The 25,522-nt window shown below is 27.3% G+C and overlaps 1 protein-coding gene across 1 annotated transcript; it reads left to right on the top strand.

The window, feature by feature from the left end:
* Positions 1–4,117: 4,117 nt before the first annotated feature.
* Positions 4,118–24,460, top strand: LOC134826995 (D-beta-hydroxybutyrate dehydrogenase, mitochondrial). Its single transcript, XM_063839517.1, has 8 exons — positions 4,118–4,546; positions 6,804–7,055; positions 16,483–16,686; positions 22,701–22,854; positions 22,918–22,992; positions 23,043–23,224; positions 23,770–23,871; positions 23,938–24,460. Exons 1-8 carry the CDS (start codon positions 4,529–4,531, stop codon positions 24,097–24,099), a joined length of 1,149 nt encoding a protein of 382 aa, XP_063695587.1. The 5' UTR covers positions 4,118–4,528; the 3' UTR covers positions 24,100–24,460.
* The last annotated feature ends 1,062 nt before the right edge of the window (positions 24,461–25,522 follow it).

Below are 25,522 nucleotides of genomic sequence, written 5' to 3'. Positions count from 1 at the left end.
TCAATATAAAAATTGTAAAAACCAACGATGACGAAAATTTTCAGAAATAAAAAAAATATTTAATGTTTTCTTTTTATTATTATTATATTATTATCATGTTCATGACAGCTTTGATTTGTCAGCGAGGAGAAAATTTTTTTTCTCGGAACTTTTCAACCTTGATTTTCGTCAATTTTTCCAAATATTATTCTATTTTCCTTGAAAATCCATTTTATTACCTTTCTTATTTTAGCTACAAATTCACGCCCCCTCATATTCATAATTTTTTTTTCTTCTTTTCTTGAATGCCTCCTGCCATCAATAGAAGTACCTTAATGGAAAAATTTCTGTGACGAAGAATTTGTTGATTGATTCATTTTTTTTGTCAAGGTGTTGTTAGTAAAAAAGAAAAATGTGTTAATCCATAAAGTAATGAAAAAAAAACCCGTGCATTCCATTTCATATTTTTTGAAAAGTGTCATCGTTGCAGTTGTTGTGTCATGTTCAAAATTTTTATTTTCAGTTGTAAAATTTCAATAATAATTTTCTGTTTTGTTATTATTTTTTGTGTTTATTGTAATGCGTGACCATGATCCCAATTTTTTTTACGAGATTTTGTAAATAAATGAACGAGAACAATAATCCAATTGTCATGTCGAATAATAAGAATAACAATAAGAATAATAATGGTATTGGCCTTTTTTCGTTTTTTTTTTTTGAGATTTTGCACACTTGAACTTTGTTCGTCAACAAGAACAAGACGAGAAGTGAAATCGGATATCGTCTGAATTTGTTCAAGAGAGAAACTTGAATTCTTTTTCTTTTTAACAAAAATAAATGTAAAAAAGAAGACCAAAAACCAATTAAATATTCATTTTAAAAGAAAATGATTTTTTTGTGCCTCTTGAAAGTGCGTTACGGCGCGTCGTTATGAACAAAAGGCTCTTGACTTCACAAAAATGTCTGTTTAAGACGTTATTTGGCTTTGAATGTCTTCTTCAAAGAAATGTTTTCCATAGAATCCGAATGTTTGGGATTCGTTAATTGAAATTTAGTGAAAATTAAGACGCTTCTAATTCAAACAAGGGTTAAAATTTTTATAAGATTTTAGGTTTTTTCTAATTCTTGAAGAACTTTGATTTTTTTTTTTAATTTTTATATTGACTTTGCTCTACAAAATTTGTTCCTGAGAGGTAATCTCGAAAACTATACGTCTCAGAGCATGTGTTTTATGGAGAAAAATGTTAGTTATGACGAGCCCGATGTTTTTCGCGAAAAAAATATTAAAAAAAATATTTATAAAAAATATTAAAAAAAAATATTTTAAAAAAATATATTAAAAAAAAATTATTTCAAAAAAATTATTTACAAAATATATTTTTAAAAATATAAAAAAAATATTTAAAAAAAAAAAATCAAAATAAAAAAAAATTGTTTTTGAAAAATATAAAAATTATTTTAGAAGTTGAAAACTTAAAAAATGTTTTTTTTTTCTATTTTTTTAAATATTTTCTTTTAAATTTTTTTTTATATAATTTTTATGTCAATTCCTGAAATGCGCTTTCTATCCTGTTACCTATCGCTCAAAACTAAATATTTATTTTACAGCTCGAAAAAAAAAACTTTTCCAAATTATCTTTGTGTTCGCTTGTCTGACTTATACTTCTATTTTCACTTTGAATTTGAATTGAAGAAGAAAAATTTCCTTCAACTTCGACAGAAACAACAAAAAGAATAGACAATTTTACAAGCTACAAAAAAAAAATTGGAGAGAAAAAAGATGCGTAGGCGATCGAATGATGATATGGATAAAATAAAAACAGAATATCAAATAATGCATAAATATTTATCTATACTTTTATTAGAGACGTAACAAAAATATATATTTTCGTCAAGTATGCGATACGAAAATTCTTTTGGACAGCAAACATTTTTCTGCTGTTTTTTTGTGTGTTTTTGTGGCGGAACAGAAGCTAACACGAATTTCATTACGATTACAACGGCAATGATGATAATCAAAAAGTATTTGACGAGTACTTTGGCGCGTCTTGTTCGTTAAGTATTTGTCCAAAGTCGTCATCCAAATGAGAAATTATTATTTAGTTCATGACACAAAAAAAGAAAGATTTGTTTGTTGGGGGAGATTATTTGTGTGTTTTTCTGTGTGCCTAAGAGAATATTAAGAATGAGGTCAACTCCTTCGGTTTTGCAGAACTATCGCCTCCCACACATGAGATTTTCTTGAAAAAATTTAATTTTTCCATTTGTCTTGAGTCTTCTAAGATCTCTCTATTCATTAAGAGGAGAATCCTTGCAAAAGTTTCGAATATTTTTTAAAACGTGGCAATAAATTACATTTGCATACAATTTCAGCTTTTACACGAGAGTTGAAAAGTTGAAGGCTGGTTCAAGAAAAAAAAGCCACATTGTACTTAGAGATAGAAAGAGGGAGAAAAAAGAAAGTTTATTTTCTTCGAAACAAAACAGAAAAGTTTTTTTTTGTTCTTCTTGCACATTGATTAAAAACATTTTTTCTCATTTTTCTGCACACATAACCGAAGAAAAACTTTTATTCGAAGCAATTTTATTCGATGGTTGATTGAAAATTTTACTCCGCTTCACCTGAGTTTCAAACAAAAACTTAAAAAATTGTTTTTTAATGATTTTAATCGCCATTAAATTGTTGCAGGACACATTTCAATTGCATTCAAACAAAAAATCCCAATGAACATTTTAAATATTTGTCCCAATGCAAATTCTAAAATTTCTCCCAATGCAAATATCGAATTTTTATTTCTTGAAAATGAAGTATAAATAATAAAAATTGAATTCAATTAAAAAAATAATCCCAATGCACATTTTCAGTTTTTGTCCCAATGCAAATTCTAAAATTTCTCCCGATGCAAATATTGAATTTTTATTTCTTTAAAATGAAATGAAAATAATAAAAATTGAATTCAATTAAAAATAATTCCAATGCACATTTTAAATTTTTGACCTAATGCAAATTCTTAAATTTCTCCCGATGCAAATTATGAATTTTTATTTCTTTAAAATTTTGTAAAACAATAAAAATTGAATTCAATTAAAAATAATCCCAATGCACATTTTAAATTTTTGACCCAATGCAAATTCTTAAATTTCTCCCGATGCAAATTATGAATTTTTATTTCTTTAAAATTTTGTAAAATAATAAAAATTTAAATTCAATTAAAATTTTTGTGCCATTTTTCGCATCTGTTCAAAAAATCAACATAACCTCCAAAACTGCAATTCGCGTAATTGTGAAGTAATTAAACTTGAACAAATAAACATCGTCATGATTGCCAATCAACTAAAACTGTCATTAAACGACTAATTCGACGAATTCAACTCGAATAAACTTGAGAAATGGAAAATTGTGTGCGACAAGGCAGATGATGAACTGAAGAGAGATAATTATTATTATTATTGTTTCATCTCCTTCTCCGCTCCAACACACACATTCACTCACAAAAGTACGTGAGCGAAAATATTTTCGAATTTACATAATTATTATGAACGAAATTTCAAGTTAAAACTAAAAATAGATTTGGAAACATCTCTCTATTAATACATTTTTGTTTGTCTGGCGAATTGTGAGTGCATTTGAAAAAATAAAATTCTTTGTCAGTGATGTGAAAACAATGGTTTGTTGACCCAAGGTGCGATATGACTTTAATTCAGTTCGTCAATAGACAAATAAATTAAGTCTTTTTATTTGGCATTTTTTTTTATCGAAAAATCTTGACAATGAAATTTTAAATATTTTATGTGAGTCAGAAATATTTTTAAACATCACAGATAATATTTGCTCCGGTTTTGCGCTACAAATGTATTAACGTGTATGAAACACAAACAAAAAACATCAAAAAGTGGCAAGCGAAAAAAAAATAGACAAACAAAAATAAATATTCTCATCTGCATGAAAATTGTGGCGCTTTGCATGTATCTCACTCAGTTTCCAAGTGTCTCTCAAGCGGTTAATTCTTCATTTATTGTTACGCGAACAGCACGCTACAAGAAGCAACAACGACAAGAAATTAGCTTTGAAGTAACTTTTAAGACATAATTTACATTTGAAACGAAATAATTCTCCTCTTCATTTTCATTTAAATTGGTAGTGTGATGAAAAATTCTTAGAAATTTTTTTTTTTTGCTTTTTTTTTCAAGAGAGAGATAATAATTTTTACCAAAAAAATAAAAAGAGTACAAAAAAGTAGCATCCAAGCATAAAAGGTGTAAGAATAACATCAGTGCAAGCAAAAAAAAAAAATTGCAAATCACAAACTGTAAAAAAAAAAATCGTCGGAAATTGTGAAAAAAACACAGTAGAACAACAATATTTAAATATTAAGAACTAAAAATATTACAAGTTGAATTAATTTCGCAAGACAGCAGATAACAACTCTCGTCATTCACTCACACTAACTCTCGAAAGAAAAAAAAATCGTTTCGTGGGAGAGAGAGAAGTAATAAAAAGTTAGATTATTATTCAAACAGAAGTTTGTGAACGGAAAACTTTTAAAAAATGCAAAGCCAATTAAGAGTAAGTAGCTCGTTTTTTTCAGCTTGTAAGTCAATATTATTATTATTATGACGACGTTCAATTGCTGTGCTACCTGCCAAGTCATGGACAAAGTTTGATTTGAGTGCACCGCCCACGCACTTACAATAATTTTATCTATGTTAATTCCGTTGATTGAAAACTTTTGGCGTCGCGGCGATCATCGAGCGAGATCTGCGGCGCGATATAAAAATGGCAATTAACTAATTTGGAGAACAGACAAAAATTATTTGTTTTTATTTTTTTTTTGCTTCGTGCGATTAAATTTATTTTTGGAATCAAAAAAAAATTTTGAATGAAAATTTTATAAAAATAATTTTTGCGAAAATATTGATCTTTGAAAAAAGTTTTCTCCGTGCAAATATTTTGTGTGAGAAGACATTAAACGAGTATTAATTAAAATTTAAAGAAGGACTTACGGAACAATGTTAATAAATAATTTTCATTTAAATTTTCTCTACTGCTCTAAAACGGGACATTTTCAAATGAAATTACTTTTGAACGTTTTAATTTTGTTTTAAAACGATTCTTTTCAGTTTTAATTTTTAATGAATTTTTACGCACAAAGGTATCGTGGTTAAACGATGGCTTACCGAGAAATCAATATTAATTAGTGAAACACAAAATGAAACGAGAAATCGAAACATTTTCAGCTGATTGGCATGAATTTCGCACATGTCTAAAAATTAAAAAAACATTGAATTTAAATTTTATCCAAATAATTTTTTTTATTAAATTAGGCCATAATGAAACCAAATCCAAATTCAAATGAAATTTAATAGAAAAAAATGCCAAATTTAAAAAAAAAATTCGATCGTTAATCAAGTTTTTTTGTTATTTTGAATTTTTTACATTAATATTTGTATATTCAAAATTGGAAAAAAATGAATATCATAAAAATAACTGTAAAAATTTTGTTGAAGAAAAATTCAAAAATTTTTAAAAAAATTATTTTTGAAGGAAAATTTAAATGTCAAAATACAATTTTTTAAGTAACAAAATTATTAAAAATTAAAAAAAATATTTTAAATTTTTTTTTAAAATATTATGAAAATATTTGGTAATTTTTGATGAAATTTTCAACTTTTTTTTTAAATTTTCTTTTATGGTAGATCCTATATATGTGAGTTTCTTGACGATGCTTTTAAGAATCTGCTGTCATGTATATTATAATAAGTTAGTTAGCTTCTCGTATACATTTTGATGGATAAATTCTTTTGGGCTTAAAAACTGAAAATATATCTGTCTGATGAAAATTGTATAATTACAAATAAATACTGCTGGATGAATTTGTAGCTTCTGTAAGGAAAATCCTTGAAAATAAAAAATAAATTAATTTTATGATTTTCTGTTAAAATTAAAACTTGCCTGAAAAATCAACTTTTAGAAAGATTTTTTGAATTTTGGATTAATTGAAAAAAAGATTTTAAGCTGTGTTTTCAAACTTGAATCCATGCGCCAATAAATGAACGTCAAAAGCTTTTCATTATTTATTTTTCTCCCCTTTTTTTGTTTTTTTCCCGTAAATAAGAGGAAAGTTTCTATCATGTAAATTTTTGTCTCTTGATGATAAACCTTTTGCTTACAACGTAAATTGCTTTCCGTGTGTTTTTGCTCTTTTTGTGTGTGTGGGCGATGGATAAAATTGGGAATATTGTACTACTTCCCCGAACAAGGAAAATACACTTTACAAACTTTGTTGGAAATCTTCGTTGTTCCGGCATTCGAAAATATTTTTGGGTTACATGATGCGAAATTTTTCGATTATGCCTTGTCGCAACATTTATTTACAAAATCAGCAATAAATGTTTATTTTTATCGAAAAAAAAGAGGGTCGAAGAAAAAGTTTTTTTTTTCGCTCCTCTTTCTTGTCAAATAAAACGACTCCATTATGTCACCGAAAATGTTCTTCGAAACTTGCTAAGCCACCTGTCAACATTTTGTGAAAATTTTTTGTTTTTACCAAAGCACGACTTCATCAACCTACGTCTTCATTTTTTTTTTGCGAAATCTCATCTTCTTCCTAATATAGATCAAATGATGTGTCGTCGTACCTTTTTTACACGAAAAAATAACAGATGCTCGACAAAAGATGCATGATTGCGCGTGTGTGTGTCATTTTGCGACAAATTTATAAATTTATGTTATTATTCAGCTCGAATGTCGTCCTTTGAGGTTTTTTCTTTTTTTTTTTTTGCTAAAACCTCAAGCAAGAAATTAATGTTTTCTTTAATTTCAGCGACCATCGTTGGCGAAACGTCGCATTTCGCTGCGTCGTAGCTCACTTATACAGGCAACGCGCGATCAACAAGAAGTACCATGGGATTTGTTTGATCGCCTACTTGTGCCAATTATTTGCTGTCAGGCAGCAGCAATCATTCTATCGGGCTTGCTGAATCTTTTGCGTATCTCTCAGGTATCCGCCTTCGCGCTTTTTTGTTGGTTTGTCGTTGCAACCATTGGCGCTGTGCTATTTTATCATCATTTGAAGGTAAGCAATTCATTCCATTCATGTAAAAAGGTAACATCATTATATCTATTCATCGACGTCGTCGTCGTCGTCAAATACACGTTTAAACAAGACCGCAAATCAACACAATCATAAATGTGTCAGATAACTTAATGAATGATTTAGTGATTGCTTAAAGCAATTATCTTTCTTCGACAAAATCATCGCCAACATGATGAGCACATGGAAATTTTTTGGCAGGTGACGTCGTTGGAGAAATCAAACGAGCGTGAAATTATGTCCAGTAATATATCAATCATTTTTGATGCGTGAACAGGAAAACTCTGACGTGATTTTCCCGAAAAGTTACTGTTTTGGGAGAACTGAATGACAAAATAAAAAATTTGTCGAAATGAGAAATTTAATTAAATTTTAATTAAAAATTGAAAAAAAAATTATTTAAAATTTAAAAAAAAAATTCAAATGTCAATATCGTGATATTAGGACAAAATAAAAAAAAATAATTATTTCAAATAAAATTTTCAAAATTAAAAAATATTTTTTTTTAATTTTTAAAAAATTTAAAAAATTAAAATTTAATTAAAATTTATTTAAATTTTTTTTTTAATTATTTGAAGAAATTTTCAAAAATTTTTTGAATATTATTAATTTTATATTTTTTACGTTTTTCATATTTATAAATTTTCAAGCTTAAGACATTCAAAAAAAAAAAAAAAATCGAAAATTGTATTTTATCATGAATTTTCAATTTTCTGAAATTTTTTAAAATTTTTAGAATTAATGAAATTTTTTTTTTATCTTTTTGACTTTTTTTCAATTTTTTTTTTCACAAAAATTGAAGATAAAATTTTTTTGTTGTTCAGTGTCATTTAGTACAATGACGAACGAGAAAATTATGATAATGACACTTACTTCCTTACTTCTTCATAATTTTTCTCTTATCAATTCCCTTTTTTTTGTTGTTGTTGGTTTGCGTCAGATACTCATTATTTCATCAGCGTGACATTATCAGCTCATTAGAATAGTTACACGCTAGAATAAATTTTCATTCATATTCTCCGATTTCACGTCAATTTCGGTTTGCTCATCCGAAATGACGAACGAATTTCATTAGCATGATAATTAAGATGGAGAGAAGGGGTCTCCAGACAGATTATCGGATAATAAATGACACAAAATTTGACAGGAATCATAAATTCTCCCTTTCCCAACAATAATTTAGGCAAATTTGAAACCAAACATATCAAATAAACTTCATCCCTTTGTCAAAAAAAAAAAGAAGAAAGTGCTCAAGGACACTCGAGTGTGACGTCATTCAATCAACCCCAAATTTTCTTATTTGTTTTTTTGATTTGAATAAATTTCGTTGTTTTTCTATAATTAAATTTAGTTTTGTGTGTGAAACAACTTCGACCGAAACAAAATAAACAATGATTTACATTTATTTTGTTCATTCATTCACAGAATTTCACAAAGAGGATAAAAAAGTTTTTTTTTTGCGAGATAAAAAAAGAACAAAACTAATAAAATAAAACTAAAGAGAGTGAGAAGGGGGTACAAGTTACACAAAAGATCATTTCATTCATTGACATTGACAGCATACCCGAACCACAAGTCAATGTATAAAAATATATCTCGGCACTAAAACAACTCACACTACTTGCTTCGTCATTCACGGAGCGGAGAGGAGCAAAAAAAAACAACAAAACGTCTAATCTCCATTCATTTATACAATATGAATAACACGAAAAACGAAGAACGAGGAAAAAAAGAGAATAAAACCGAATTTAGTGAACTTTTTCTTGTCCTGTTCGTGCGGTGTGTGAGCGCTATGCGATGCTAAAAATAGAAACCCGAATTGATTTTCCCAAAGATTATTCTGTACACGTTTTTTCCAACTACACGATGGTCTATGTTGTGCATTGACTGACTCGGGTAAGCAAAGTTTGTTCTTTTGTGAGCTTTTTTTTTGTTCATTCATTCCGTGGATACTGTGTGACTCACACAACAAATAGAAGGCATATTGTTGAACGTGACAATCTAAATTTCGTTGTCTTTTTCCTTCTCTTCTTCTTCTTTATCATCTTTTTTTTTATTTTAGGCTGCTCCAAATTTTTGTTTTTTGAACTTTTTGTCTCATTTCAAAAATCGAAAATCCAATATGGGGCAAAATAAAAAAAAAGTTAAAAATTTCATCAAAATTGACGTTTTTTGGTCACTTTTCATATATTCAAATTTTTTAAAAAATATTTTCGATTTTCAAGAATTTTTGTATTAAAAAACGAAATTTAACATGAATTTTCTTTAAAAAATCTGAATTTTTTGAATCTTCTCTAAAAATATTTAAAAAGAAATTTTCAAAATTTTTTGACACTTATTTTTATTAATTTTTTTGTTTAAAAAAATTTTATTAAAAAGTAACTGTCAAAAAAAAAATTCAAAAAATTTTTTTATTTTAAATTTAAATTGTAAATAAATTATTTTTTATATTATTATTTATTTATTATTTTATATTAATTTATTTATTAATTATTTTAATTTATTCAATTTTAATTTTAAAAATTATAAAATTTAATTTTTTATTTTATTTGATTTAATAATTCGAATAATTTATAATATGTCAAAGTGTATTTCAAGTTTAAAATTTAAAAATTAATTAAAAAATTTTAAAAAAAATTAAAAAAAATTGTAAAGAGGATTATTTTATTTTTTTTTTTTTATTTTAAATTTAAATATGTAATTAAATTCATTTTTTGAAAATTATTTTATATTAATTAATTATTCTAATTTTAATTAATTAAAGTTTATTCAAATAATTTAAAAATTTTATTTTTTATTTATTTAATCAAAGAATATTTTAAGTAAAAAATTTAAACAAAAAAAAACATACAAATAACTGTCGAAAAATTTAAAAAAAATTTTTTTTTTAAATATTTTTAAAGAAGAAAATTCATGTCAAATTTCGTTTTTCAATACAAAAATTCTTGAAAATCGAAAATATTTTTTAAAAAATTTTGAAAAAATATGGAAAAAGGCCAAAAAATGTTTTGATGAAATTTTCATCTTTTTTTTTTTGCCCAAATAAATTTTCAACTTTTGAAATGGGGCATGAGACAAAAAGTTCAAAAAAAAAAAAAAAATTTGGAACGGCCTCATTTTATTTTAGTGCGCACACAATTCAATTCGATGGGTTTCTTTTCTCCATGGGAATTTGTGTGCAAAATTATATTATTTTATTATTGAGAGATAACTTGGCGAAAAAGCCGAAAAGGTATTTACCTTTTTATTCGTTTCTCATTCTTATTGGCTTCATCATGCGAATGCAGCTGAGTCGCAAAACGCAAGACACACTGACAAAAGACGAACGAAATTGGATGATACAGAGCTTAGTTCGGTAAATGTTTAGATAAAGTTGATTTGTTACAACAAAAAAAAAATGAAAAAGTTTTCGAACAATTTAAGCGGATTTGGATTTTTTTTTCATCAATTTTAGATTTTCTCTCAAGTTTTTTTTACATTTTTAATTTATGTAATGGACCAAATTTTAGATGGATCAAAAAAAAAATGTTTTTTCAATGAACAAAAATGTCTTGAATTGAAAAGGTAGACTATCTTGGGAGAACTATCTGACTGACAACAACGACGCACGGAGATACAGTAGTATTTTAATCTTGTTACAAGTTGACATGTTGAAAATTATTCGTCCTCGTGCTCAATTGGCATGATTGTCATGTACGTTCACCTTCAGACATGAAAAGCAGTTTTCTAATTTTTTTTTCATTCATTCATTTTAACACCTTGGCCTGCTCTCCTGACATGCGATGATAAAGTTTTGAATTATCTTCTAATGTACTTTTGAAACTTTCGCTGCAATTATTCATTGGAATGCACTTTTTTTTCTCGACACCCCTAATTAATTGTCAGATAAAGAACTTTTTTTACTTTTGATGAATGACGCTCCATTTCATGAAATTCGCCTTAAATAACGGCAAAATGAAAAATAAGCCATTTTTAACACCTTCTGTGAAGGTATTAAAGTAAACTTTGACAGTTTGGAAAGTTTCATTCGTGTTTTAATGACTTTTACAATCACTTACTTTCTGCGCTGTAAGTAATGGCAAAATAAATGGGAATCATCAGTTGTTTGTCATCGTGCTTTTTTTCTCCGAATCCACAGGTTTCCTCTTTTTTATTGTGCGACGCACAATGTGCAAGTCTATTGAAAAGTCTTCTAGAAAGAAAAGTTTCCTTTTTTTCCATTTTCTTTGGTAATGTAAAAGGGAACATAAGTTAATCAAAACTTTATGTGCAGACACTTTTATGAGATATTGCATCTTGTTTATTTATTTTCTGCTTTTCTATGGAAATGCATCACAGAAAGAAAACATTCAATTACGAGTTTTAAAGATTCATGCTCTATTTCAAGCGAAAAAATTTTTTTGAAATTTTTTACATTTTCGCTTTTTACAGTTTTTGAGTTTAAATTTTTGTTTAAGGCTGCTCCAAATTTTTTTTTTGAACTTTTTGTCCCATGCCCCATTTTAAAAGTCAAAAATCTAATGGAAAGATGCGGGAAATATGAAATAAAAGGAAAGAAATGAAAATACTTAAATTTTTCAAATTATTTTGATTTTTTTATTAATAATTTTAAAACAAATAAAATAACAAAGAAAAATAATAAAAATTAAAAAAAAATAAAATTTAAAAAAAATTAAATTAAAAAAAAATATAAGAAAAATAGAAAAAAAATTTGAGAAAATTAAAATGTATTCAGAATATTTAAAAATTTATCAAAAATTTTTTTTACCAAAATTTTTTTAATTTTCCAATTTTTAAAAAATTTTTTTTTTGTTTCAAAAAAAAAAAAAATGTTTTAATTTTCTTTTTAATTTTTTTTTTCAATTTTTGAAAATTTTAATCAAAAAATCTAAAAAATTTGAAAAATTGAAGTATTCGAAGCTTTCGTTTAATTTCACATTTTCCGCATCTTCTGAGGCAAATGGTCGTTTTCCATATTTTTTCAAGAAATTTTCAAAAAAAATTTAAAATATTTTCAATTTTCTTTTTTTCTTTTAGAATTTTTGTTTCAAAAAAAGAAATTTAACATTAATTTTCTTCTCTAAAAATTTTTTCAAGAAAATTACTTTTTAAAATTTCAAATCTTTTAATCAAATCTCAATATTGTGACCATAAAAACAAATAATGAACAAAAATTGTTAAAATTTTGTCATTTTTTATGAAAAAGTATTTCAAAACTTTTTTTTATTTTTTTGACACATTTTGAAAAAAAGTTCTTGAGGCAAAAAGTTCGAAAAAAAATGTAACGACCTTAAGAAATAAAATTACCATAAAATGGAGACGACAGGTATTTTTTAACATTATTTCACGACAACTCGCAATCATTTTCCGTGCTCGCCTGCCGGTATCGTTTTGTGTTTTCTACCTTTGTTTATTGCTAAGTGAACATAAATAATACCTTCTTCTCGTTTTTTCTTCAGACAGACATATAATTTTTTATTAAAAGACGTTTTCGCAAACAAGCTCTTAAGTCTTAACTTTGCCGCTGCACGCAACACGAGCATAGCTTCTGCGTTTGTCGTACGATATTTTAAAATTTAATTTAAAGAAAAAAACCCACATGTTATTTTCTTGTTGATCTCGCATCGCAGCGATATTTACTTGGATTTTTTTTTAAATGTTATTTATTCCAATAAATAATCCAATTTTGTCTGGTTTTATAATCGCACGAGGTTTTTACGATGCGATGATAAGAGAGAGAGAAAAAATATCGAAATTGTTTATTTTTAATTTTTTTACATAAATTATTTTTTGGGATGGAACCATTCTGATTCATTTCAAAAATAAAAACATAAAATTTCGCATTATTTTGCTCGAAACAACAGCAGAAAAATCTATTTGTCAAAAATTGCGAGGAGATAAAGATAATGACAACGAGCGAGGTTCTTGACTTATTAATATTCACTCGTTGCCAATAATTTGTGTATTTTGCAAAATTGGTTGTCGTTATTAATGCACTTTATTGGCAAGCAAAGTTGTATTGGAAGCAGCAATTATTTTATGTTTGTTTGTCATCGGCATTGTCTTGTCGTCGTGCCTCGATGTCGTTGAATGGCAAGATGAATGAATGACTCATCTCTACGCAAGAACAAACATAAATAAAATAAATATAACAAGCACTCTCTCTCCGATCCGAGTAAATATATGAATGAAATATCTTCAACAACACAGTCGAGTGACAGATAACAATGATGTCATCATTTCTCTTTGTTAGCCCGAGTAAGTAAATTCGTTGAGGATGCTTGTCACGTTCTTCGACGCGCTACTTCTTGTGCCATGTCTTGCCGTAGCTAATAATAACTTTTCTGTTTGTGTGCCGAGTAATGGCTTTTAAATTTCAATTCAGACTGTTGTAATCTTCGCATCGTTAAATCGATTGCCATCAAAAATTCAATTTGTTTCACCTAGACCTCAATTTTTCTCTTCGCAGTGCATCACAAAGCCATTAAGAAGACAATCGGGGGTTAAGATCAGTTATGGCTTTATTTTTTTGAACCTTTAGTCGTTCGAGCCTTTCCAATTTTTTTTTAAATTTTTGTCCCGAAAGATTTTTTTCAAAATGGGGCAAAATTTTAAATACTTTTTCATACAAAATGAAAAAAAATTCAAATAATTTTTGATCATTAATAAATATTTTAATTGTTTTTATGCTAAAAGAATTTTAAGATTTGATAATTTAAAATTTATCTCAGAATATTTTAAGTTTAAAGTTCAAACAAAAAAAAATTAATAAAAATAATTTTTAAAAAATTAAAAATAATTTTTTTTTTTTTTGAAAAAATTTTTAAAGAAGAAAATTTAAGTTAAATTTCGTTTTTCAATACAAAAATTCTAAAAAAATTAAAATGATTTTTAAAAAAATTTTTTTAAATATTTTCAATTTTCAAGAATTTTTATATTGAAAAACAAAATTTAACATGAATTTTCTTTACTAAAAATATTTTCAAAAAAATTATATTTAAAAATTTTTTGACATTATTTTTATGATTTTAAACTTTTAACATAAAATATTTTTTAAAAATTGATTTTTTGTTTTAAAATACAGAAATTTACTTCTCTTAAAATTTTTTTCAAAAAAATTATTTTTCAAATTTTTTTAAAAATTATTTTTATTAATTTTTTTTGTTTGAACTTTAAACTTAAAAAATATTTTTACCATAAAAACAACTAAAATATCAATTTATGATCAAAAATTTTTCGAATTTTGTGATTTTGTATGAAAAAGTATTTCTATTTCTTTTTTATTCTATTTCTTTTTGAAAAAGTATTAAAAGTATTTTTTTTTTATTTTGCCCCATTTAGAAAAAAAATTTTGGGACAAAAACATCGAAAAAAATTTTTAAACCGCCTTATTTGATGAGAAAAAAATTTAAATGCTTTGGTTTGGATTAATTTGAATAATTTTTTGAACAAAAGAGAAATTTTTGTGAAGAAATTGAAAAATTTTCTTAAGAAATTTTTCTTAATATCATGATAAGAACCTTGTCAACATAACAAATAATCCGTCACTGTTTCAAAGTGAGAGAAACAAAAGGACTGTTAAACGCAGCTGCTCTATTATTCATATCATGTTTGTTTTATTCTCGCTTGTCGTCTCTTTTCTTTTATATTTTAAAAAAAAAGTGCAAAAGGTTAAAAAGGCAAACAATAACAATTTTAATATTCCAAAGAAGAGCTCTACAGCGTAACTCGCGTGCCCGTACCTGCCTCGAAAATTTCCTGCAAGAAGATACAGTTTATTTTTATCTCACGCGTGACATTTAAAGCTCCTTGAACAACTCCTCCAATAAATAAAATTTCGTGTGATTTATTTAAAGGCAATCGGAAATTGACACACTTTTTCACACACACACACACACACAATGCACTCATTTCAACACAAAATGTCACTTAACGTAGATCTCAATCAAGTCACAATTGACTCGACATGTTGTTTTCTGCGCCAAAAGGTCACGAGAGATCACGAGAAATGTCAAGTACGCCGTTTCACGGACGACAAAAATAAATCGAATCTTCGCAGTAATCACGCAGGAGATACAGGAGAAAAAAAATAACACAGACGATAGAAAATGAAACTCCCATTGAGAATTTTCTTCGAATATTGTAATAACAAGTTGTTGGCTGAATGAGTGTGGAAATGACTTGTTTCCGTTTTTCCCTTCGATAAAAGCCAATTTGTATGATGAGATTGTTATTCATATATATTTTTTATTTATTTATGATTATCGAAAAAAAATATCTAGACAAACACGATGTCAGCCTCAGGATTTCTTTTTCTTTTATAAAAATTTATGATAATACACAGTCTTCTTTTAGAAACAGGTGAAAATGTGTTTGGCAGAAATTTCTTCCTACTTTGTCGAAAAAAAAAACGAAATTGAAAAGGTTTTTTTTTTAGCTAAATTGCATTTTAATGAAATCTTCTTAAGAAATTAATTTTTTTTACTTAAAACTTTTTTAAAGTTTTCTAAATTTTTTTTTTTTTTTGTAAGAAAAATTATTTTAAAATTGTTTTATTATTTTTATAAAAAAAATTTAAATTTTTATATTTTGTTTAATTTTCTAAAAATAATTTTTTGTAAGAATTTGTTTTTATTTTAAAATTTTTTAATGTTCCGTGAAGTTAATATTAATTTTTTTAAGGATTTCAGATTTTTTTTTTTGTAAGAAAAATGAATTTTTTAATTTATTTTTTTTTATATTTTTAAATTTTAAAAAAGGGAATATTAAAATTTTATATAAATTTTCGAAAAAATTTTGTTTTAAGAAAAATTATTTTTTTTAATTTTTAAAATTTCCATAATATTTAATTAAAGACAAAAATATGTATCAGAGAACCATTTTATTTTTTTCAATTTTTTTTATTAACTTTTAAAAAAAGCGAATATTGAAATCTTATACAAAAAATTTTTTTTTTTGAAAGAATTTTTTTAAGTTTTTAAAGTGTTCAATTTTTCGTGAAGTCAATATTAAAATTTGAAAAAATTTCAGATTTTTATTTTTGTAAAAAAAAAAATATTTTTTTTAATTTTTTTATTTTTTATTTCAAAATTTTTTAACTTTTCATAAAAATTTTTAAATAAAATAAAAACTTCATATCCGCATTTTTTCCAAATTTTTTTTTCGAAATGCGATAAAAAATGAAGATATATTTTTTTATGAGTATCGTCCGCAACAGCAGTACATGTAATAAAAATAACGACTTTACCGACGAAGAAAAAAAGAGGATGTCAAGACACCGATGTCGTAACAGCAAGTCATGTTAGTCGAACATTTTTCTCGTCATTTAATCCGCATCTTCATCCTAATCTGTAAACGACACACACGTAAATAAGTGAATCACGTCTCTTGAATATTTCTCTTCTTTTAGGTGTCAGCACCCGGTAAAGCTGTTCTCATAACGGGATGTGATTCGCCATTAGCATGGCGATTGGCACGTAAACTCGATGAAATTGGATTTGCTGTTTTTGCGGCATTCCCGAAGCTTGATGGCTCATCCGATGCAGAGATACTAAAGGACGAGTGCTCAGGGCGATTGAGAGTCTTGCAATTGGATGTCACATCAGAAGTTCAGGTAAGATTTGACGAAAAAAAAGCCATAAAACGTGAATTGACGCGAAACTTTATTGCTGTGAAAGATGTGAAAACGAGCATTTTTACGAGAAAAACATGTTTTTTGCATTATCATAAATTTGATAACATTTTTAAATCTGATAACAGAAGTAAAGAAGATTACTCTGCTATGGAAACTTGTCATCGACGTCAAGTGCATTTTTTTTTATTTTGTAAAGAAATGCAAAAAAAAAGTATCAAAAGTTGAATTTATTTTTAAAACGCCGAGAAAAGAAAATATTTATAGTTTGTTTCTCTTTTCTCTCTCAATGGAAAGTGACCTTGACCTGAGCTAACTTTATCACTGTAAAATCCTTCTATTATAATTTTTCAAGGAAGACAGGTAGAAAAATGTCAATTTTGCGTTCGCTTACTTTAAATTCAATTAAAATTGTTAAACTTTTCTTTGAAATTAATTAATGTAATAAAGCCGCTCCAAATTTTCTTCGATGTTTTTGTCTCATGCCTCATTTCAAAAGGCGAAAATACAATGGGGCAAAATAAAAAAAAAAATTAAAAATTTCATCAAAAAAAATACCGCTTTTTGGTCTTTTTTCATATTTTTTCAAGAAATTTAAATTTTTTTTAAAATAATTTAAAATTTCAAGAATTTTTTTTATTAAAAAACGAAATTTGACATGAACTTTCTTCTCTTAAAATATTTTCAAAAATTTTTTTATTTTTTTTATTTTATATTTAATTTAATATTTTTTTAATATTTTTTTTATTTTCTTTTAAATATTTTATTTTAATATATTTTTTTATTAATTTTTATTTAATTTTTTAGTATTTTTCTTAATTTTTTGACATTATTTTTTTATGATTTTTTTTTTTATAAATTTTATATTGATTTTGCCCTACAAAATTTGAAACTAAGCACTTATGACAAAAACTATGCGTTTTCGAGCATATGTTTCATGGAGAAAAGTGATTCTTATGACTCAAGAAAGGTTAAGCGCGAAAAAAAAATTAAAAAACTTTCACCCATGAAAACTTCATTAAATACATTTTTTTAATTTTTTTTTTAATTTTTTTATTTATTTATTTTTTTTTTTGTATCAACATCGTTAAAAATTGGAACGACCTAACTGAAAAATGACACGCTTTACAGAAAATTTTCAATGAACGTAAAAAATTGCCAAACTTATGAATTGTTTACGAGATATTGGTCAAAATGGCACATCAAACAATATATTTCCATCGGAAAATTCGACCAATCAAGTTGTTTTTGTTTTTTTAATTAAAAAGGCGACTTTATGAAAATTCAATTATGGATCTTTTTTCGGGGCATTAATGTGGGTAGATAGATGCCACACAAGCTACGCGCCTTAATTTTTCGCACAATTATTATTATGCTGATGATGATATTTAATGACGACGATGATAAAGGCAACGTGAAGAAAAGGCGAGAAATTTGTGTGCGGGAGGATGAAAGATTGTCGGAGGTCCCAAGATGATTTTTCTTGATTAAGGTTCACGATGTGACTTAATTAACAAGGTTGTGTGTGTGCGAGCTGAAACTGATGAGTAATGCGACCCTTTTGTTAAACATACAAAATTTATCAAATAACCGTTCGTGAATGTTAAACGCAGAATTTAATAATTGACACAAGTCAGACAAATGCTCGTAGAATGTCCTGTCAAGCTGCATCATTAAAACGATATTTATTCACATTATTATCTCAAATTACTCAAATCGCCCACACACACGACGAGCTGCTCGTGCTCGATGCGGATAAGAGATAACTGAGCACACACACGAGAATTATGACTTGCATAATTTTCGGGGGGTGTTCTGCATATAAAAGCACTACTTTCTAATAAGCCAGTAAAATAATAATGATGGAAGAGACAAAAGAGAAAAAAAGAAAAAATGTTATATTTACATTATGGGACGTGCGAAGAATAGAAAATTGAGTCATTTTATGGTTAATGACGACATTGCGATATCAATTTCACGACGACGAACGACGATAAAAGCTTGGGAAAATTGGATTAAATATTAACTAACGTTGAACTTATCTTCAGATCTCTTCGACTGTGCCATAAAACATGTAAAAGAACTCATTTCAGCATGTCATTTTTCATATACTATCGACACTGATGAGATAAAGAAAGAAAAAGTTGTCGTCAATGATTTTTTTTTTTTTTTTGAATGAATCTTTTTAATACAAAAACACACAAGATAGAACTAAAATCCTTTGTGGGATGAATGAAATAGTAAAAGTTTGCCAATAATTTAAAGATTTTCTCGCCCACACAGAAAACTGCAGAATGCAAGCCAAATAATGTAATGTCATTATAGCTCCTCGTCGTGGAGTGCATTTTAGATTAGACGAGAAAGAAAAGCGACAAAATTACTGAATGACCCAAATTTCTACCCATCCTATCTCAACATAAGATAGCAACACACAAAAAACACTTCCGAAACAACTGAATGGACAAATTTCATTCATAAAAATTCCCCCCATACACACGAAGCTGCTCATTCAAAGTCAAATAAAAAGTTACGCACCCCCTCGTGCTGCGAGGAAATGAACAAATGAACAGATTTTTATAATGCCAAAACGACACCTACGCATTTTCCGATAAAATTAATAAAAATTGTGACTAATGTTGGAAAGTTAGTTCTTTCTGTGCGATGACAAAAAAATAAAATAAAAAATGAACAGAAGAGATATCATAAATCATTTAATGTTTCTGTAAATTTTTATTTTATTTTATACTTTTCAATTCATATGTGTCTCGATGACTCCTACAACAGCTATCATCGCTTTTCGTTCGTTTCTTCGTTTCCATTTACGACAATAAACGATATATGCAATTTATTTCTATCCTTTTTAAGGTGACCTGTACATTCAGTATCAAATTGCTTGTTAGAGGAAAAAAAAATTCCTTTTAAAAATATACAAGAAAAAAAAATGTTTCGCTATTGATGTGCATGAAAATTTTCGGTGTGGGTTTCGTATCGTAACGAAGCAAAAAAAAATGTTTGAATAGAAAGAGATAGAATTTTGAGTGTGTGTTAATTTATATTCCTCAATAAATATTTATTTTTCGAGCGAAATATGAATGGGAGGATGAATGAAGACTTGTGTCAGTAGTAAATAATTTGATATATATTTGGAATTCGTTCGTGAGTCACGTTTTTGGTGCGGCAAAAAACCATGCAATTTGTGAAATTGAATGTGCTTGAGTGATTTCACAAAGTCATCAAGTTTATTTAGCATTATACGAGGCAATTTCATGGAAATTATTCCAAAAAACAGCCCAAGAGTTCTTTCTTCAATTTTTTTTATGTGAAAGAACCTAACTTAACCTGAGCTGTTACGCACTTTCCGAATCCCTGAAAAAAACTTAAAACTACCTAACGCTCTATAGCAGAATCCCTTAAAAGCTATTGCGGATTACAAATCCTGTTACGAAAAAAATTGAAGCTTTCCCTGAATTAAAAAAAAAATCTTGCCCTATTAGAGCGACAAATGCTCTAAATTTAAAATTAGCTGAAAAAAACTTAATAACTAACCTAACACGGAAAGTGCGTGCAATTTGCTTAACTTACGATCTAAAGATTTGAAAACTTACCCCTTTTTCCTGTTCTGCTCGAATCGATTTCATCCTCCAGTTGATTTCAGCCCGTTTCTGCTCCTAAAAAAATCACGAAACTCTTCTTGGCGTAAATACCGTGAAGAGTTCCAAATTAGAACGTGTATTTATGAAATAAATTACTTACCTCGCGATCCTTCCTTGCGTTGATCTATCTTCCTGTCACATATTTTGTTCATTTTTGCTGTTTTAGTCATCCTTCAGTTCGATCTCCATTGAATCCTCAAACTTCTTTAACTATTTTCGTCAGTCTAAAAATAATTTTTTTTAAAAAAATTAATCAAAAATTAATAAAATTTAATTATTTTTACCTTCCGCGTGTTTTTGTGTACCTCATGTCAATCCAAGATGGCGGATTTTGAATTTTGATGCTCATTTGACATTTCGTTACTTCCTTTTTATACCATCAGAGGGCGCTTCAAGCGTTTTAAATCAGCAGTTACGTTGAATGATCAAAAAAGATCCTTGTTAACCTTAAATTAAAAGAAAAAAAAACATAAAATGTAAAGAAAGTTTAACAAGTTTTCTAATGAAAAACATGAATTGTTTGAACGAACAAAGCCTTTCATCTCTTTTCAACAACAACACATGCATATCAAAATTAAATTTTCTCAGTAATCACTGACATTGAAGTTTTTACCGAGAATTCGTTTCATTTCAATTTTCATCGAATTTCACAACTTTTTCTGAAACATCATTGCATGACTCACAAAAAAAAATAGGAATTTTATGCCTGAGTAAAAAACTTTTAATGAATCACAGAGAAAGAAAGGAGATCATTCCATTCCATCAAAAAATTGCCCTTGAATCAGGTTTTTTTTGTCATCATAAAAGTTCTACCTACCATTTCTCGGTAAAAAGTAGTAATGCAATAAAAGCAACAAACATACCTTTTTTACATGTATGAGTGTAAGAGAAAAGTCTATGTTTGTAAATAAACAACTCGTTGTAGCATTTTATGGATAGTTAAGCCTCTTACAATCCATGCTTTTCATGAAAAAAAGAGATTTTGCCCTATAGGCGAAAAACGGGTCAGATTGATCCCTTAAAGCATCAGGTTGATTCCTCAAGGGAATTTTTTGATCACTTAAGGGATCAATTTGTTCCGTTAAGGGTTCGATCTGATCCTCTTTGGAGTTTCTTATTCATAGACCCAAAAACTTGAACCCTTCAAGAGATCAATATGAACCCTTAAGAGGTCAATTTGATCTCTTCAAGAGGTCAATTTGATACCTCCTGGAGATCTATTAAGGGATCAAAATGACCTCTTAAAAAATTTAATTTTTTGGGTCTATGAATAACAAACTCTAAAGAGGATCAGGTTGATCTCTTAAGGGATCAAATTGAACCCTTAACGGAACAAATTGATCCCTTAAGTGATCAAAAAATTCCCTTAAGGGATCAATTTGACTCCTGAGAGATCAACCTGATCCCTTAAGGGATCAATCTGACCCGTTTTTCGCCCATAGAACGAAGCAAAAACATTTTGTTGTGAGTGATGTTTATTTTCGTCGAATCCGAAAAATAAATAAATAACCAGACGTTTCCATGCATCACGAAGAAACCTCCATAAATTTCCTTCGAAATCGCCTCGATCCAATTTTCCGCTTTTTCTGGCGTTTCCTTTTTATTTTATATTTTGTGCGACGGGCAAAACATTCATTTTTGATGACGTAAAACAGATAGTTACGTTTCTTCTTTGTTCACAAGACACACACAACAATAAATTTTAGCTGCTGCGAAAACTTTTCATTCACAATGTGAAATAGATACGAAACATTCACACGTGCGCAATACAATATGCGAAAACACACAAAAAAAATGCTACCTGTTGTACTCCGAAAAGAAGAACCCTTGTCATGTACCTAATGAAAAAGAATGTACCTACGGAGCAAAGCATGACTTGAGAAACAGGCAATGCATAAAATTTATTTTTATTTATTTTTTTGATGATGAGCTCGAGTTATGACAAAAAAAAAATTTTTTTTTCGAGGAAGTAATTTTTTTTTGTGACCTTGTCCTATTTTGTGTCGCAGAATTTATTTAGTATGCAACAATGACAAAAGATAAAAAAAAACTACTTTAATTGTCTCGTACATGCGGCGGAATTCCTTGACCTTTTCTTCCTTTTCTCGGCACAAAACACCGCAAGGAACGCCGAAGACAAGTTCTCGGCAATCATAATTTTATATTTATTGTTGCGCTAACTCTCAATTGTTTTATCTTTTTTGCGTGCTGCGTGTTTGTGTGTGTGTGTGCCGCTATTTACATGCCAATGAGCAGCACAAGGGTAGAAACATGTACGAATGACGTCACTTTTCTTTATAATAACTTTTTTTCTCTCATTTATTTACATGAATGGCCTTGCAGATGTTGGAAGCCTCGTTGTTTATCGCGGAAAATCTACCAGATGGCGCCAGCGGGCTATGGGCATTGTTGCATTGCGAAAGCTTTAGTGCTTTGGGCGAACTTGAATGGATTCCTTTTCCCGTGTTACGGAAAGCTTTGGATGTTAATGTTCTTGGTAAGGATTTTCTTTTGAAAAAATTTTCCGTTTAAAAATTTTAACATTGAATTTTTTTCACAGGAGCATCCCGTTTAACACAAATTATGCTTCCTTTGATTCGACGTGCACATGGAAGAGTAATTTTCATGTCTTCAGGTAAATTTTGAAATTTTTTTTAGAAAATTTTTATTAAATTTTTTTTACAGCTTTGGCGAAAATCCCATCCCCTGTTCGAGGAGCTCATTGTGCGACACAAGCTGCAGTTGAGAGTTTGGCTTCATGTTTAAAGGAAGAGCTTCGTCCTCGTAATGTCGATGTAGTAGTTGTCGCTGCGGGAGAATTGGCTGCCGGAACGGCGTGGCTTAGCGATGAATCCATGATTGAACAAGTAAACAAAACTTTTTTTTTTCATTCTTAAGAAAATTTTCAATTTTCAATTATTTTCAAAGTTTCGAAATTTTTAACAAATTTTAACAAATTACGAATTTTTTATGAAAATTTGAACAAATTTTCGAAAATTTGTAAAATTTCGAATAAAATTTTCGAAAATTTGTAAAGCTTCGAATAAAATTTTCGAAAATTTGTAAAGCTTCGAATACAATTTTCGAAAATTTGTAAAGCTTCGAATACAATTTTCGAAAATTTGTAAAGTTTTGAATACAATTTTCAAATTATTTAATACAATATTTCAAAAAATATTCGAAATTTTTTAAAAAATTTGTAGTTCTTTATATAATAAGAATTTTAATCATAAAATTTATGAACTTTCGAATTAAAAATTTTTTTCGAAAGTTGAAAATTTTTTGATTTTTGAAAATTAAATTTAAATGAATTTCGAAATTCGTAAAAGTTAAGTTTTTAACAATTTAAAAAAAAAAATTTCAACAATTTAAAAAATTTCTTAATGAAAAAAAAATAATTTTTAATTTTTAGGCGAAAGTAATGTGGAAACAACTCAGCGAAGAGCAACGTCACAGTTACGGCGAAGATTATTTCGAAGCAGCGTTACGTTCATTGGAAAAGTTCACAGAATACGTAAGCAAAGTCAATTTACAATTTTAACTACATGCCATAAAATTGTATGATAAATAAATTTTACAGCCAGCTGATTTAACGCCCGTCGTTCGATGCTTGGTCGATGCCACAACTCGAACTTTCCCATTGCAGCGCTACACACCTGTTACGCGCTCCGAGAAAATTCGTACCTTCAGTGCGGAATATTTCCCACGTTCGGTTTACGACGTCATCTACAGCAAGAAATAAATTAAATTTCTCACGACACTTTTTTTTTTCAATAAATAAACGAATAAAAATTCTTCTTTATAGGAACACCAAAAATTTTATCGACAGCTTTTATATATTATTTAGTGCACTTAGTTATAGTTTTGGAGACACGTTCGAAAGAAAGTATCTTCCAATTTTTGTGTTTCTCACACCTGCATATCGGAAATATTGCTCATAAAAACTGTGTTAGGTCGATTTGTATGCGACATGCCATTAAAAATGTAATAAAAAATACCAAAATCTTGTGAATAAATAAAAAGTTTGAACTGTAACAGCAATTAATTATTAAACGTCGCAAAAATTTGTTATAAAATGTAAACTTTTTCTGTAGAACAGCAATAAAATGTGGTTGTGAACAATTTATTTCTGTCGTGCGTTTTTAATTTTATTGCTTTTTTTTAATGAAATTCAGTTAATTTAAAAATATTTTATGTAAGTATTTTCATTATTTAATATTAAAAAAAAAAATTAAAAAAATATTTTCAAAAAAAAAAAAAAAATATATAAAAAAAATATTTTAAAAAAAATATATTTAAAAAAATATTTTAAAAAAATATTTAAAAAAAATATTTAAAAAAATATTAAAAAAATATTTTAAAAAATATTTAAAAAAATATTTTAAAAAAATATTAAAAAAAATATTTTAAAAAATATTAAAAAAAAATATTTTAAAAAATATTAAAAAAATATTTTAAAAAACATTTAAAAAAATATAAAAAAAATATTTAAAAAATATTTAAAAAAATATTTTAAAAAATATTTAAAAAAAATATTTAAAAAAAAATATTTAAAAAAATATTTTAAAAAATATTAAAAAAATATTTTAAAAAATATTAAAAAAAAAATATTTAAAAAAATATTAAAAAAAAAAATATTTAAAAAAATTAAAAAAAAAATATTAAAAAAAATATTTTAAAAAATATTTTTGAAAGCTCCATTTCATTAAAATTCCTTCATTATTTCGCCTAATTAGGAAAACTCATCAACAAAAAACCACTGACACGTTCATTTGCTTCAATATCCGTTCATTAGTCGGATCATTTTTCATCAACAAAACAACAATAACACATGCAAAAACGAATATTCTAAAAGTAAACATCATCATCCCCTTCTTCCTGTTTTTCATCATCAACACACTTGCGAGCGACAAAAACATATTCATCTCGTCGTCGTCACTTAAAATGCAGCAGTAAACGTTCTCTCGCATAAACAAACTTCATTCCCATTGTTTCGAGCCTGAGTCTGAGAAGTAATAAAAATTTTACGCATGCGTCTCGCAACGGATATAAAATTTAACCTACTTATACATTTGCAATAATCATCGTCATCATCGAGGAGCGAAAGGGAGTTGGATGCAAAAATATCGAGAATGGCAACACTTGGAACTACAAATGCATCTGTA

This window comes from Culicoides brevitarsis, chromosome 1 (assembly GCF_036172545.1).
Source record: "Culicoides brevitarsis isolate CSIRO-B50_1 chromosome 1, AGI_CSIRO_Cbre_v1, whole genome shotgun sequence".
NCBI lineage: Eukaryota > Metazoa > Arthropoda > Insecta > Diptera > Ceratopogonidae > Culicoides > Culicoides brevitarsis.
The sequence above is the reverse complement of the archived record's forward strand: the minus strand, read 5'-3'. Positions and strand labels throughout refer to the sequence as shown.

Excerpts from the sequence above, each read along its gene's own strand:
- LOC134826995 (XM_063839517.1), top strand. Across the intron at positions 7,056-16,482 it reads TATTTTATCATCATTTGAAG|GTGTCAGCACCCGGTAAAGC; the intron begins GTAAGCAATTCA and ends CTCTTCTTTTAG. Across the intron at positions 22,855-22,917 it reads TTTGGATGTTAATGTTCTTG|GAGCATCCCGTTTAACACAA; the intron begins GTAAGGATTTTC and ends TTTTTTTCACAG.